The sequence below is a fragment of the Quercus suber genome, unplaced genomic scaffold (assembly GCF_002906115.3).
Source record: "Quercus suber isolate HL8 unplaced genomic scaffold, Cork oak 2.0 scaffold_71, whole genome shotgun sequence".
Classification (NCBI taxonomy): domain Eukaryota; kingdom Viridiplantae; phylum Streptophyta; class Magnoliopsida; order Fagales; family Fagaceae; genus Quercus; species Quercus suber.
Window position 1 is genome coordinate 1,256,262 of NW_027069536.1, and position 15,914 is coordinate 1,272,175.

Genomic DNA, 15,914 nt, shown 5'->3' on the forward strand with positions numbered 1-15,914 from the left:
TATAAATATGGATTTCTTGCAATATGCTATCAAGAAAAGTGTATGAGATAATGTAGTCTGTTGGGTTCATGTCCCATGAATGTAAGCTACAAGGTGAAAACTCGTAAGCTCTCGTATTTTCTCTCTTTTCTCTTCTCCCTTCTCCATTATCTTCTTCTACATTCACAAATTTCTACCTACTCAACCAAAATTTGAACTCTTAACAAAAGTTCATTCAGGGAAGATTTTGAAATTTTGGAGTTGGTTTGCTCTTTATATATATATATATATAAAGTTTTTTATTAGTTTTTTGAATTTTGAAAATTCAAAAAATACCAAAATCATGTCTTATTGTGAGACTTTTTTTTTTTTTTTTTTTTTTGAGAAGTTAATAGCAATACTTCTAACCGATTGGACAAATGAGTAAATTGGAGAAAGTCAAAAATTACAATACTAAATTAAGCAAAATTGAGACTACATGACTAAATTGAATTTTGGTTAAAATTAAAAGATGCAATTTGTAATCTAACTAACATAATATTATTATTATTATTATTATTATTATTATTATGAAACTCCTTTCTTATTTCTCAACTATATTTATATATCTAGATATTATCATAAAAATTTCAACCGAAGAAAATTGAACCAACTCATGGACAGTCCTGTATGTAGTATGTACACGAATGGAGAATTTGTTCTTTATGCTACTTTGAACAAAAGTTTGTTTTTTGTTTTTTTGTTTTTTTGTGAATAAAAAGATTATGAAGTGGTAAGTTCTATATATAAAAATATTAGACTTTTAAAAGCTTTATTATTCTATAAAAATGCTATATTATGCATAAATAAATGTAAATAAAGGAAAAAGTTGTTCTCCTTGATAATAGATTGTCACAAGTGAGCCCAATCCCAGTCCAACTGTCCAAGTGCAAAGAATAAGCATCCAGTTCTATCTGCAATATTACGGTCCTGATTGATATTGGCCCATGTACAGTACAAGCAGCCGCATAATGTGATTTACCAGTAACATTATTGTTATCAAAAAAATACTAGTAAAATTATTGCCTCGGCCGTAACTATTTTCAAATTCATTTTGATTTCTTAGTTACACTTATAATATATAATACAGCTAGAGTTTTGTAACTAAACTAATTAATAATTCCTAATTTTTTTTTTTAAAGTAAACAGTAATGTTATTTATTAGAACACACACAAAAATAGTAATATTAATGTTTTAAACCGGGTTTATAATACATTACATAACCAGAGTACAACTACAAAATAGCCTAAACTTTGTAGTTGTAGACTGAGATTATAAACAAAAGATACTAGACACACATAACTAATATGGGATAAACATCCTTTTTTTTTTTTTTTAGTAAACAGTATTACTTATTAGAACATACACAAAAATAGTAATATTAGTATTTTAAACTGAGTTTATAATACATTACATAATCAAAGTACAATTACAAAAAAGTCTAACCTTTGTAATTGTAGACTGAAGTTTATTCCCAAAAGAAATGTTTGTTGTTCAAATAGCGAAATTCCTTGTATTATTATGAGTTATGTAACTCCTTCATAGTATTTTGTTATTATATGTCTCAAAATATTGTTCATTTTGAAAAGTAATAAATAAGTTCTTAACTTTCTTAAATCACCTTTATTGTATTTGAAAAGGTTAATACTTATTTTTCATTTATTTTATTTGAATTAAGGAGAATAATTTTATTTTAATTTTTTGAGAATCAAGAAGAATAATTCTAGAAGTGGATAACTTTTGGTTACCAAAAAACGAAAGAAAGAAAAAAAAAAAAAAAGGAGATTAAATTATATCTTAAGAATTTGAACATATAATCACTGTGCACTCTTGGTGTAGTAGTCACTCCATAATTATAAGTGTTTGTGAAGTATGAAGAATAAGGGCTAGGATTCAAGTCTTCGGAAGAAAATTTCACACACATTTACACTTAGATTAAATTAGAGTAAAATTTATATCATGTATATTAAAAAAAAAAAATGAACGTGTTGTAATTGAGAAGAATGGAATATTTTATGCAAGGAGAGTTATTACAATAAGAACATATCCTATTCCTATGAGACAGTGGTACATGGCGTGATGGAGAAGGAAAAAGAGGGCAATGGTGAAGAAATCATATCATTGCTCTTTACCTTTATTTTGCTTTTTCCTTTTTCCTTATTCCTCAACATCAAATAAAAAGTACAAAAAGTTTTCTATCCACTTGTCTGCTCAATTTCCAACAGAACCCCCATTTCATTACCATGTTGTACCGCTTAAAATGTTATGCCTATCCATCTTTAGTTGTTCATGTTTGACCCAAACAAAATAGAAAACACAGAAACAAAAAAGTTGATCATGTTTTGTCCTCGGTGGTTACGTGCGCGTGTCACCAACTGCTCTTTTTGACCAAGGTTGCTCTCCCAGGTCCCATGCTTTTTACCATATTAGAAAACACTATTATCCAATCAAAAAAAAAAAAAAATGAAAACACTAATATGTGATTATGTTTTGCTAGGATATTAACAACTTTATTACTATTTAGGAAAAAAAAAAAACTTTATTACATAATATTTACAAAATCATACTGTATTTCACTGCATGAAAGTAATTTACACATTTATTTATTAGTTTGTTGGAAGTTATCCATCACTTTATAGTCACAATTTATAAATAATAACTTTAGTATTTTCTAATACCTAATATATCATTACATTTGTCAACCCAATATAAAACGAACCCTAGAAGGTATAAATTTTTTTTTTAGGTCTAGTATTTTATAAGTTATTAAGTAAATTCAAATACATTGTTGTATTGACAAATAAAAACAAAAAGTATTATTATTTTCAAAGAAAAAATTTTAATACAACTATATGTCTAAACTTAATTAGGGAACCTAATATACTACATTCACAAGGTTTTGTACCTAGCCAAGAGTTTTGTAATTCAATTGGTTAGCATTTTCTTATGTCTTCAAACGAGACATTATAGTTCAAATCTATCTACCCCCAATTATAAGATTATCCAAAACAAAAGGTATTGTAATTAACTTCAAATTGATAAATTGCATTTGGCATTGCTTTTTTTGTTAAAATTCAAATGGATGAAATTTTATAGAATGTTTTTATTATTATAATTTGATAATTGAGAGATTTGAATTCTTGACACCTCTGTTAAAAACACAAAAAGCACCAATTGAATGACATGAATTTGGATAAATTATATCAAATGCTAATACAATAATAATCTGAAAAATTTATACCAATTTAACACATTTTCAAGTTGAAGGTCACAACTCAAAATCAAGTTAAAAGAATCTATTTGGTAGGGACATCTGGGTTGAGTCTTATATAGTATAGAACTGAGTTCAAAAAATTTATTAAAAAAAGAAAAAAAAGAAAAGAAAAGTAAAGAACTGAGTTATACACATGATTATGATGAGTTTTAGTTGTAATCCCACTAGACACATTATCATACTTTAATTTTTAAGTGTTGTTATTATCATTCAACCTGGGAATATAATAAAAATAATATCATATAGTTATCATCTCTCCTAGCACTCTCGGGTCATAGCATCTGCATTTAGAAAAAGAAAGAAGAAGAAGAAAAGAAAAAGAAAAAAGAAAAAAAGAAAAAAAAGGAGAGGTTAAAGGTGCAATAATAGTAATGATATGTATTATCAAATTAAAAGCAGAGTGACCCATTAATTAGTGGGATTCTCATTCTCATTCCACCAATTTGCTTCCACATCCTCTGCCATTGGCCTTACCAGAATTTATTTTTTCTTCCTATTGCTTCTTCCACTTTGCTTTTCTTCCTTTCGGCACTCAATGCTTAGTGGGCCCTGGTTGCACTAACCAATGACTCAATTCCCTTGATCTCGACAGTCGACAGTCGGCCATGATAGTCTTCAAAATATTCAACTTCTCCCTCTTCTTCTACTTTGGCATCTTCATTCATGTTGGCTTGCAATATCAATGGCTGCTAAAACAAGTAAGATTTTTTCTTCTTCTTCTTCTTAATTTCTTTGCATTATTCAAAGTCTGTTTCTTTGATTGTTTGAGTCTTGGTTTCATTGTGTTTGGTTTTATGTTATGTTACTACACCCATGTTAGTACAATTCTTTGATATAGGTTCTTGTTCTCTGGGGTCTCTAGTTCTCACAAAATATCTCTTTTCGATCACTGTTGCATTGAAGTTAGAAACTTTTTTTTTTTTGGGTAGTCATGTTCACACCTAGTCTCTACTTTTGTTAAGTTCTTTGTTTATTTTGTCCATATTATATGTGTTTGTGTTTGTGTGCGTATGTGTGTGAGTTTGTTAAGGGAAGGTGGGGTTGGTTTTTAGGTGGTAGAATTTGTAACCAGAATTTGTTACTAAACACAGACTTTGGGAATAGTAGAGACAAGCTTCTTTTTTTTCTTTTCTTTTTTCCTTTTTTTTTTTTTTCCAATTCATTGAAGAAAAATAATGAAAACTTGTTGCATCTAAAAATGTTTTTGCAACTTAATTTGCAACCATGAAAAAAAACAAAGAAAAGTGAGTGAGATAGTTGTATTCTTACATTTTTCCTTCGTTTCCATACTAAATGAAGGGCAAAGGACTATTTGGAAATCTTCTTGTGTTTTGTTATTGATAGGAGATTGATAAATTACTTCTATTCCCAAAAGCTCAAGTTGTTAGGCAACGGTGAATCTATTTTTTTTTTTTTAAATAATTATTTAATACTCTCTTTATGTGTGAGATCAGACTATCCCTTAAGATTGCATGCTTTGATGCTATGATAAATTATCATTTGTCTAAAAATCTTAAGCTGTTAAGAAATGATGAATTTAATAATATAACCATTATTCTAGTAGTGCTACTTAAAAAATAAAAACAAAAACAAAAACAAAAAACCCAAGAGCTTGTAGTTTACAGCCTATGAAATTTCCATTGCTTGTATAGGTAGGCTTTAGTTTCTTTCTGTCATGAATGTCTTTTACCCGAAATTTTTTTATTTATAAGTCATTTTTACCTGCAAATTTTTTTACATGATTACTTTGAATGCATACTTGATTTGTGATAATTTATAACCCACGATTTAGAGGTAATATTCTATATTTCTTTTTTGACTTGCTTTTTTGTTAGGATGGTTCTTATACCCTGTAATGTGGAGCTCTGTAGATGTTGTTAGTTCTACAACTTCTGCATATAAGTCATGTTTTCTAAGTTTTCAAAAAATAAATAAATAAATAAATTTGCCTTTTGTTCTCTCTAACTTATGGGTCGTTGACATTTTGACCCATCAAGTATCAAAAGTTGCAGTTTGGGTCTTCAACTTCAGCGCTGCTGTCAATGTAGCTCTTCTATCAAGATCCTTCCACTTTGAGCTGTTCAATGTCTCAAAATGACATCCTTATTTTTTTTTCTTTTTCCATAATTTTCTTTAAAACGATGTATGTTTAACGACAATGACCCAAAAGTAAAAGGAACCAAAATGTCTTTAAACCTCAAAAAAAAAAAAAAAACCATAATTTTCTTTAAAACGATGTATGTTTAACGACGATGACCCAAAAGTAAAAGGAACCAAAATGTCTTTAAAACTCTTTTTTTTTTTCTTTTTCTTTTTTTTTTTTGTCACTTTTCTTTGTCCAATCTGATCTTACAGTGACAAGTCCGTGGATATCATGAGGGATAATGAAAGTGTCATATGCATTGGAGGGAAGTTTAACATCGAGGGTTATTGAGTGTTTGTCAACACTTTACAAATGTTCAGTCATGAACAGTTTTTACTGCTTATGTTGAATGGCCTATTAAATTATTTCTTTTTCTAGGAACAATAATCTCTTTTCAATGAAGCCTCTAATACATGGCTAGTGGAGCGTTTCACATTTCATTTAAAAAAATAGTATTAGCAGAAAGACGAGTAGGAAGCCCTCTAAATAAATGGCTTGATCAAGATAAGTTTCACATTTAATTGAACAGTATTAGCAGAAAGACAATAGTAACTATCAATTTTTCTTAACTTTGTTTCTTGCCAACCAAATGAGGAAAAGAATTATGGGAAAATCCTTCACTTCATGTTATGGAATTTTCTGAAAGGCCTATTCACTCCTCACTGTTCTGTATTCTGTAATGATAAAGCTTTCTTTTGCATTCTCTGTGTTTTACAATGTATTCCTTGGTTTACATGGACGTTTTATATCCTTTTATATGTATCCTACTTTATTAGCTTTTATTGTGTTAAACAAAGAATGTAGCCATCCCTCTGTTGTGAGTTTGCATCTAAATCTTCTAACAATGTAAATTGTCTCTACCTTTGTTAATTATACTATAACTTGGTATGATCATATTACCAGGTGAATACTCGGAAACCAACGACAGTTGCATGTTTGGATCACTTTTAAGTTGGCGTCCTCTAAGGTTAATCACATGCTGGCTAATATTTCTTATGTTGTTAAAACTCAGTAATTCAGCTGGGAAACCTGATGTAGAAGGTATGTGAGGTTCAACCTTTGTATCTATTCATCCAAAGGGACCAAAACTTATGTCCTGTCTATAACTTAGTTTTGTACTATATTAATGAGAATATTTTGAGCAAATCAGTCTTCAATGCATTAATATGGATCAGATTATGTTACATGGATAACTCCAAATTTTAATTTTTTTGAAAACCTCTTTCACTGATGGTGCCACATTTAGTGCTTAACTTCCTTCTTTAAGAATTTCACTAAGTGTGTGGTTGACTTATTGCTTGTTTGTTTCTGTTAAACCATATTTTGTGTCACAGGAGTCTAGTTCCACAAATAGTTGTTTAATCTGTGCAAATCAGTCCACTAACTGGCAAATCTGTTCTTTCTTTTCTTTCCTTTTCTTCTCTCTCTTCCTTTCCCTCTCTCTCTCTCTCTCTCTCTCTCTCTCTGCTTAAATATCTCCTTCAGAGTGTGGGGGTTTGGTGACAATTCTTACCTGTTTATCAGTAGAAATAAAGGTGAACGCACAATGAGCAGTAAAGAAGAGCCTTGCCTTCAGAAAGCTTGTGTGGGTCTTGTGGAATAATAAGAAAGAATAGCCACAATTCTAATCATTAGGAAGATTTTTTAATCCGAAAGTTAGAAAACTGAGATATTCTATCCATAAAAATATTCTTATGTAACGGTGATCAGATCTTATTGAACTAACAAATGTGTATATTCCAGGAAAATGTTAAGAGAGACAGATTTTCTTTGTAATGCTGCCCAAGCCTCACTGACACACACTCATGACAGACATTTAACATCATGAGTGAAGAGAAATAGAATCTGATGTAAACATGATAAATAAATTGTCCAATTTCTAATAGATCTCTAATAGGCTTATAATTCAGTTAATCAACCAAAAATAAGGAAAAGAAACAATTTCTGAGAGGGTCACACTACTTCTGCTTCTCATTCATTCTTTTTTTTTTTTTTCTTTTTTTCTTTTTCAAAAAAAAAAAAAAAAAAAATTTTTTTTTTTTTTTTTTTTTAACTCTATTATATGGATTGGATTGTTTTGCCCAGCCAATGTTGGCTGTCTTTAATGTTGCATCATATTTTTAATAATTGGATTCTCCACTTTTGCCAATATTCAGGTGAAGCTTTGGTTCAATTTATAAAGGCTCTCAATCATTCCAATACTCCATTTATAGAATGGAGTGATCATTTTGTGAGCCCATGCTATAGTTGGACAGACGTCACTTGTAGGAATGGAAATGTCGTATCTGTGTGAGTTCCTCAACTTAGAAGAAACGTGTTAATTTGTAGGAAATACAGCAAATGTTTATGATTAGTGACATAGTCCACAAGTATTCCAAGTTTAATTTTATTGCATTGCTTTCATCAGGGAATCTGTTTATCTTTTGCAGTACATTTAGTTTGTCAATGTACTGATTTTCAGGAGACTGGCTTCAAAGGGATTTTCTGGAACGCTTTCACCTTCAATTACCAAACTGAAATTCTTGGTTAGCTTGTAAGTTATCATCTTGTTGCATAACATTGCACTTTTTTCATGACTGGGCAAAGTTGTAGCAGCATTCATCTGATAAGCTACAGTATGCTCCTTTTAGCATGTGTAGAATCTGTTTGATTTATGATCATGATGATGTAGATCTACATATAAATCTTGCTGAATATTGATAAATTTTATCTTGATGAGTGTATTCACTATGATTGATATGCATTTTTATAGTTCAAGAAATATAGTGCTGATAAAATAAAGAATTGCTTCCCCACTCCCCCTACAAATCAGGGAAGCATGGGTCTTTTGAAAATCAAATCTAGAAATTACTGATAAAAATGCACTAAAATACATGTACATCAGCACCCAAGGGTGTGTTTTGGCTCATGGACTGTTAGAATGGTTTGAAAAATAACTAAAAGATGCCTCTAAAAAGGTCTTTATAGCATGTGCACGCACTTGCACATAAACATATATTTTTTAATTAATTTGGGACAAATGTTCCTTCCAATCCAAACTGTAATGATCTGAATCCATTTCACATATGGTACAACACACGTGTGAGGAGAATTTCATCTGTGTATTTGACAACTGTTTGATGACTGATGAATGAGATATTCAAGGGATGAAAGATTTGTTACCTTTTACTATTCACCAGTAAAAAAACACAAATGAGATAAAAGGGAAAATAAGTTCTGCACTTATAATATTACTGTTTGCTTTCTTTTTTCCATATTGGGAATGTTTTCAATCTTTCTTGTGTTATAAGGAGTTTCTTAATCAAATTTTGTATTGATATATTAATGGATGTGTTTTATCCATGATGATTATTTGTCATCATGCTGATACACTTTGTGCAGGGAATTACAGGACAATAATCTCTCTGGTGTGCTACCTGATTACTTCGCACAAATGACGGAACTTAAAAATCTAAATCTTTCAAATAATAATTTGAATGGCTCTATTCCTGTCACCTGGGGCCAGCTTTCAAGTCTGAAGCATTTGTAAGATTACATTTTCTGTTTCTTGAATGGTCATATTTTCATATTGCTCTCAGATACATGATTTAACTTATGATTTCTTCAAAAAAATCCTCATGGGTTTATTGATTTTATCTTCAATAAAATAATTTAAAGCACAAATTTGTAGACAAGTATATCCCACATATATAACTAATCTGTTATACATTGCCAAAAATAGAATATGAGATAGAGCTGATACCATCTGTGATTCAGGGTATTGAGGGGAAACCATTTATCTGGACCCATTCCTGATTCAATTGCAAATATTACTGGGCTGACAGAACTGTAAGGAATATGTATTTTAAGACTTCTATGGTTTTTAGTATTTACTACTTAATTTAAGTCTATTTTCCTGTCTTAAGCTTTGTGCTGTATGCGAAAGTTCATGTTGCTGATAGTTTTTTGTTTTTGTTTTGCTATTTGACAGGGACCTTTCATCTAATGATTTATCTGGGAGAATCCCTGCGCAACTCTTTTCAATTCTGTCATTTAAGTAATTCCATAATACAAATTATAACTCTTTCAGATTTCAATAACTTTTTATAATGCAACACTATCTTAGTTCGCCCCACCCCCCCCCCTCCCCCCAAAAAAAAAAAAACCCCACCCACCCAAAAAAGAAGGAAATGAATATGAATTGCATAATTTTTTACCAAAAAAGTAAAAAACATCGTAATGTTTCTTGATGAAAGTTTGATTTTGGCATCTTAAAACTCCAATCAGTGGAACATTTTTATCATATTGCTGTTGAATCTTTTGTGCATGGTGCTTGTTAGAAGAGACTGATTAGGTAAACAGGCACCAGACTTATGCAGCTGAAAATTTGGCCTTTCAGTAATTACATCACTAATGCCACTTTGTTCTAGCTGAGTTTCTTGATACAATTACAGAATCAAGATATGAGTTCAGTCTGTTGGAATAATCAGCATTTACAGAGATGCCAGCTAGTCAGTGGTAAAGTTTAGGTCTGCATGGACAGCCTTACAGCTGTTTGAAAAGGCACATTTTGGAAAATTTTGGACCAAAAGGAATTTCTTGTTCCTGATGATTTTCTATATCAAGTCCTAGCTAACCAACCCTACCTTTTCTGCATCAAATCCTAACATGCAACAAAAACAACAACAAAGCTTGACTCTCAAAACTTTGCAGTAATTAGATCCTCAACAAAGTCATTGGGTCAGCCACATGTTCTTTTCTACCATTTTATCCAATCCAAGATTATGTTCTGTCACCTCCCTGCATGCAACCAAGGAGAAAAAATGTAATAACTGTAGCTATAAATGTAGTTCGAGGCTATAGGCAGTAAGATTTGAAGAATGTATTTCTCCAGCTCCCAACAAGTTGGGGGTATATTATGCAACTATATTCTCAAAATTGTTTTAATTGATTTTTCTCCATCAACCTTGAGTCTCATTTTAAAAGAATCAGGACCACAATTCTATTCCAAATGTTTGAGTTTTATGATTACATCAGATAAAGGATGTATGTCTTTCTCATACATCACGTTTATACATGGCTTGTTATGAACACCATTGTTCCTTCAGTTTTACAGGAACACATCTTACTTGTGACCCTAGCTTGAAGCAACCTTGTGTTTCTAGCTCTTCTCTTCCAGGTTTGTTCATATTGTTTCAGAATGTCATCCTGCCCAAATTATCTAGGTGATACTTACATTTAAGATATTTTTGCAGTTTCAACCAGAAAGAAAACACTTGGAGTGGTGATAACTTCTGCCAGTTGTGGTGCATTCCTGCTTTTGGCACTTGGGGCTATGTTTTCATACCGATACCATTATGTGCGCAAACTCAAACATGAAGTGTTTGTTGATGTTTCCGGTAATTTTTCCTTTGGCATTTTTATCTTCAAGTGTCACTTTTTGTAACAATGATATATCAAAATATTTCAACTTAATCTATTTAATTTTTACTACTATCTACCTCTAATAGTATAGGAAGATAAGAAGTGATTCCCAAATAAGCTCAGTAAATCACTGATAAATGCATTAGTTTCCTAAGATAATATATTGTTGCATTTTTCTATAAACTGTATTTAAATAATGGTAACTCTATTTGAGTGAGTGTATATTGGATACTTCCAAACAACTATAGAATTATTGGATACTCTGTTAAAGTAAGATATAATGTTTTGTCATTTTAGGTGAAGATGATCGGAAAATTCTCTTTGGCCAACTGAGAAGATTTTCTTTGCGTGAACTCCAATTTGCAACTGAGAATTTTAGTGAAAACAACATAATTGGACAGGGAGGTTTTGGAAAGGTTTACAAAGGTTTCCTCTCAGACAGCACAAAGGTTGCTGTGAAACGCCTTACAGATTATAACAGTCCTGGTGGAGAGGCTGCGTTCCAAAGAGAAGTTCAACTTATAAGCGTTGCAGTTCACAGGAATTTATTGAAGTTGATAGGGTTTTGTACAACCTCATCCGAGAGGATTCTTGTTTATCCATTCATGCAAAATCTTAGTGTTGCATACCACTTAAGAGGTATATCCTTTATTTATCAATCTGTGGTACTCCATTCTATTCTGATATTCTCTTTACAATTTTAAGTTAGATTAACCTGGAAGAGAAGTATGTTCTTGTCATAATTGGGTCACACTGGCCATTGTTGAGTCATGGTAAAAATATTAAATTTTAATTAATTAATAAAAAAGCTTTAAGAAGTAAAATAATTTATAATTTTTTGGTATTTTGTTTTGGAAAAATCAGATAGATAAAGGTCCAATGAAATGTTTACATAATTATGGAGTGGTATAATCTTAACCTTCCAGGGGTTGCTCAGTTTCATGGAATCTCACCTAGTTCAGCCCACGTTTGCTGGGCTTTTACTGTTAGCAGTAAAACCATCTAACTGGATTGAATTGAAACACGTTGTTCACCAGTTTGATTGGGTAATGCTACAAAAAGTTAAATAGATTTGTAATTTTTAGTATATGAAAAACTCTAGATGGTTATTTAAAACCCACCTGACTTGAATGGCTCATAAAAGCCCACAGAGTTTTGACTGAATTATATGTTTAAACAATCCAATTATAGACTCGGATCAGTTTAGGCACTGGGGTCACCAATTCACTGGCCAAACTGGATTTAATAACTATGATCTAGTGGTACATATATATTTTGGAACTTTTTGCCTAGCTGGGCCAGCATTGTGTAATGACCTTTGCTTCCACATGCAAATCCTTTAGTAATGGTACTTTGGAATTTGGTTCCACTAGAATGGGTATGTACCTTTAAATATTGAAAAAATTAAAAATGGGATGGAAAAACTATCATTCATTCAAACATTTTAGGAATATTATAGTTCATCACTCCTAATGATTATGAAGAAAATCTTCATCCAACTATTCTGCCTGCTCTAAGGATATTCTCCCATTATTCCTGTATAAGATTAATTGACCTTTATTCTTTGGATGGGTATGTGTTTTTTGAACATTACCTCTCTTCTGAAGATTTTCAGATAAGGTATTATAGTATCTGTTGTTTGGATCACGAGCCATTTCAAAGAATTCAACATTAAATGCTGTGAGTATGTTGAGACTTTAGAATCCAGGTTTAATTATAAGCTCTAACTAAGGCCAGAATAGATCCGGGGCAGAAATTGATAAACTTTTTTCAGATGGGCATATCTTTTTTTTATTGATGGGTGGGTTCATATAAAGTATTCCTAAATGTACTCAATTATTATTAGTTCTCCATGCCAATATTTTGGTTTTGTCCATTAATGAGGTTTTGTATTGTTTCTTTGTTTGCTAAGTTTTGTTTCAAAAAGCAATTTGTAACCCTCTCGTGGTTTCTTAGACTCCTTTTTGTATGTTACAAAATGATTGTTTATTACAGAAAACTTGAAGCAATTTTACATATAACCCCATATTTCAAAATTAATACTTCCTTTAGTACTTCTAAGCATAAGTCAATAGGTATTGGGATACTAATTCCATAAATTGAAGCCTAAATTCATTTAGATTACATGCCTAGTTAGTGTGTGGATGACATGTGGGCATGGCATAATATTAAGCGAATGAACATATATGATTTAGATTACAAAGAGTTACACTAGATCTAACTTAAACCAATTCATATTAATTATATGTATGTATTTATAAGTATGGAATTTTGTAGTCTCTTCAGGATCTCATCTCAACATTCTGGTGTGACTTGATGATGGACAATTCTTGGGAAATTACATTGTTTTCTTTAGAAATGGTTCTGTCCACTGGTGAAAAATTATTACATAATGGAGTAACCTGTTGTCTCTTATTTTTGGATAATTAGATTATGAATAGGTGCTCATACTTTTGGTTTCCGACCTTTTTCCCTTCCATATAGATTTAAAACCTGGAGAAAAAGGCTTGGACTGGCCGACAAGGAAACGTGTGGCTTTTGGTGCAGCCCATGGCTTGGAATATCTACATGAGCATTGCAATCCTAAGATTATACATCGTGATCTAAAGGCCGCCAATATCCTATTAGATGATGATTTTGAACCTGTTCTTGGGGATTTTGGGCTGGCAAAGCTGGTTGATACAAAATTGACTCATGTTACCACTCAAGTGCGTGGCACCATGGGTCACATTGCCCCAGAATATTTGTCTACCGGAAAATCATCAGAAAAGACAGATGTGTTTGGATATGGTATAACACTTCTTGAACTTGTAACCGGTCAGCGTGCAATAGATTTTTGTCGGCTTGATGAGGAAGAGGATGTTCTTCTGCTTGATCATGTAAGATTTTAAATCTTTGCCACTTCCTGAACTATATATGGACTTAGCTATTCTTAATGCTGTTTATATGGTACTAAGCATACCTACCTCTACCCTGAAGGCTTTTCTATTCCTTTTTTCTACACCCTATTTCCTTTTTAAGTTATAGTGGTATATATTGATTTATTTTCTAAACTATGATTATTTTTTTAGCCCTAATGAATTATGTACTTTGTTCATCTTTCATGAGTCTTATAAAAATGATACATAAAGCATAAACTCTTATTGAAACTGTTCTCCTGTCGAAGATGTGTGTGTCTTTGGTCCCTGCTTGCCAGTTACCAGTCTTCAAAAGACTTTGTGATCCTGCACTAAAATGAGCACCTTGTGTGCTGTGAACTCCCATCTACTTCTAGATCCATGAGTGCAGTGTCGCATGAAAGACCTTTTTTACAAGTGAGAAGGAATTGTGTTTTCAACTGTATGTAGCTTTTCACCTTCGAAATTATTTGATCATGTTAAGGAACCCCACATCAGTTGGGTGTCTACTTGGTTATGGGTATATATGTATCGTTAGGCCTCTCCACCTACTAGCTTAAGCTTTTAGGTTGGGCGCTCTTAACAGATTACCCATTTATGTTCTACAGGAACAAGTCATCCACAAAATGTGCCCAATTTCAGTGATTTTCAAACAAGTTAACTGTTGTTACCTACTTTTTTTACTGATCCAAACTGGACATATCACATGCATTCACCTTCATATCTTCCTTGAGCTGCACTAGCTATAGGCTCCATTTGTTATTATGAGAAAAACAGAATGAATTGGATTCTTGCAACACCTAGTGCTGTCACCCAGGAATTTGATGATTTTTTATCCACTATATATGTATATATTGCAACATCATTGGCTCAAGCTTTTGAATATCATGCCTATTTTGACGCTTGCCCATGACCATATTTGTCTTTCGTCCTTTTCTCCTCTGAGTGCATCTAATGTAATGTGTTAAATGATAATTCACAGATCAGGAAGTTACAGAGAGAACATAGGCTGGATGACATTGTGGACAATAACTTGAAGACTTATGTGCCAAGAGAAGTTGAGACTATTGTTCAGGTAGCATTACTCTGCACTCATAGCTCACCCGAGGACCGACCAACAATGGCACAAGTCTTGAAAATGATGCAGGGAGATGGTCTGGCAGAGAGATGGGCTGAGTGGGAGCAGCTTGAAGAAGTTAGGAATCAGGAGTACGCCCTCATGCCTCACAACTTTACTTGGGCTGGTGAGTCGACGCACGATCCAGAAGCTATACAGTTATCCAAGGCAAGATAAGGCTTTTGGGAACCAAAAATCAATTTTGAAATGAACCTTTTGAATCATATGGTTGTATATTCCAGGAGAAAAAATAAAAATAAATAAAAAAACAAAAACAAAAAACAAAAACAAAAAAAACAAAAAGGAAACAATATATGGGCAAGTCCAGATTAGCTCTCTCTCTAATCATGGCCATGTATCGATTACACCCAGACATGTGCTTTGTTGTAAAATTAGCTTGTGTTGGCATGTATTTGCCTTTGTTACATTCACAATTAATATATTGTGTTGTATGTATTTAATTTAAGGATCATCATCTTCAGGGAGTCCCATCTTACTCATCATCAACATCATTTTTTTATTGATGATACAAATTTTGTCATTGATTTTCCTTTTTTAGAATTAAATTTGTAAAAAAAAAAAAAAAATTCTATTTTTTTTCCCTTCTTTTTTAGATTCTGGAATCAATTTTTAATTAAATAAAAAAAAACTTAAATTATTTTATTAAACTTGCAGATAACCTCTGATTCAATGGAAATGAGGCAATAAAATTATTTATAAAAAAAAAAAGGTCATACCTTCCGTTCTACCAGACTTGAAACCACAACTTGTTACTTTTAGTGTAAGGCATTTATTATTATACCAAGGCTTGACCTTGAAACTATTTTTGTAGGATAATTTTTCTTAATAGGTATTAGAAACCATGAATAAAAAAGGAAAACCTAATTAGTTCAAAGAAACTATTTTTTCTTTTTTTTGAGATAATTACAACATGTTGTTAATCTCATGGTTCGAACCCTTTACCCCTTAGACTCCCAATTACTTTTGTGTATGAGGATGTGCTAATTCAACTACAAGGCCTTTGGCAATTCAAAGAAACTAATTGACTAATCACTAATAAA

The 15,914-nt window shown here is 31.8% G+C and overlaps 1 protein-coding gene across 1 annotated transcript; it reads left to right on the forward strand.

The window, feature by feature from the left end:
* Positions 1–3,784: 3,784 nt before the first annotated feature.
* LOC111991982 (probable LRR receptor-like serine/threonine-protein kinase At5g63710) lies at positions 3,785–15,325 on the forward strand. The gene is made up of 12 exons (XM_024023788.2): positions 3,785–3,991; positions 6,340–6,477; positions 7,593–7,725; positions 7,898–7,969; positions 8,818–8,961; positions 9,193–9,264; positions 9,407–9,472; positions 10,524–10,594; positions 10,671–10,814; positions 11,137–11,478; positions 13,324–13,718; positions 14,719–15,325. The coding sequence occupies exons 1-12, from the start codon at positions 3,976–3,978 to the stop codon at positions 15,028–15,030; spliced, it is 1,905 nt and encodes a 634-aa protein (XP_023879556.2). The 5' UTR covers positions 3,785–3,975; the 3' UTR covers positions 15,031–15,325.
* The last annotated feature ends 589 nt before the right edge of the window (positions 15,326–15,914 follow it).

What these genes read in the sequence shown, in the direction of transcription:
- LOC111991982 (XM_024023788.2), top strand. An exon ending in TTTTCAATTCTGTCATTTAA is followed by an intron (nt 9,473 to 10,523) that starts GTAATTCCATAA and finishes TTGTTCCTTCAG; the next exon opens with TTTTACAGGAACACATCTTA. An exon ending in TGTTGCATACCACTTAAGAG is followed by an intron (nt 11,479 to 13,323) that starts GTATATCCTTTA and finishes CCTTCCATATAG; the next exon opens with ATTTAAAACCTGGAGAAAAA.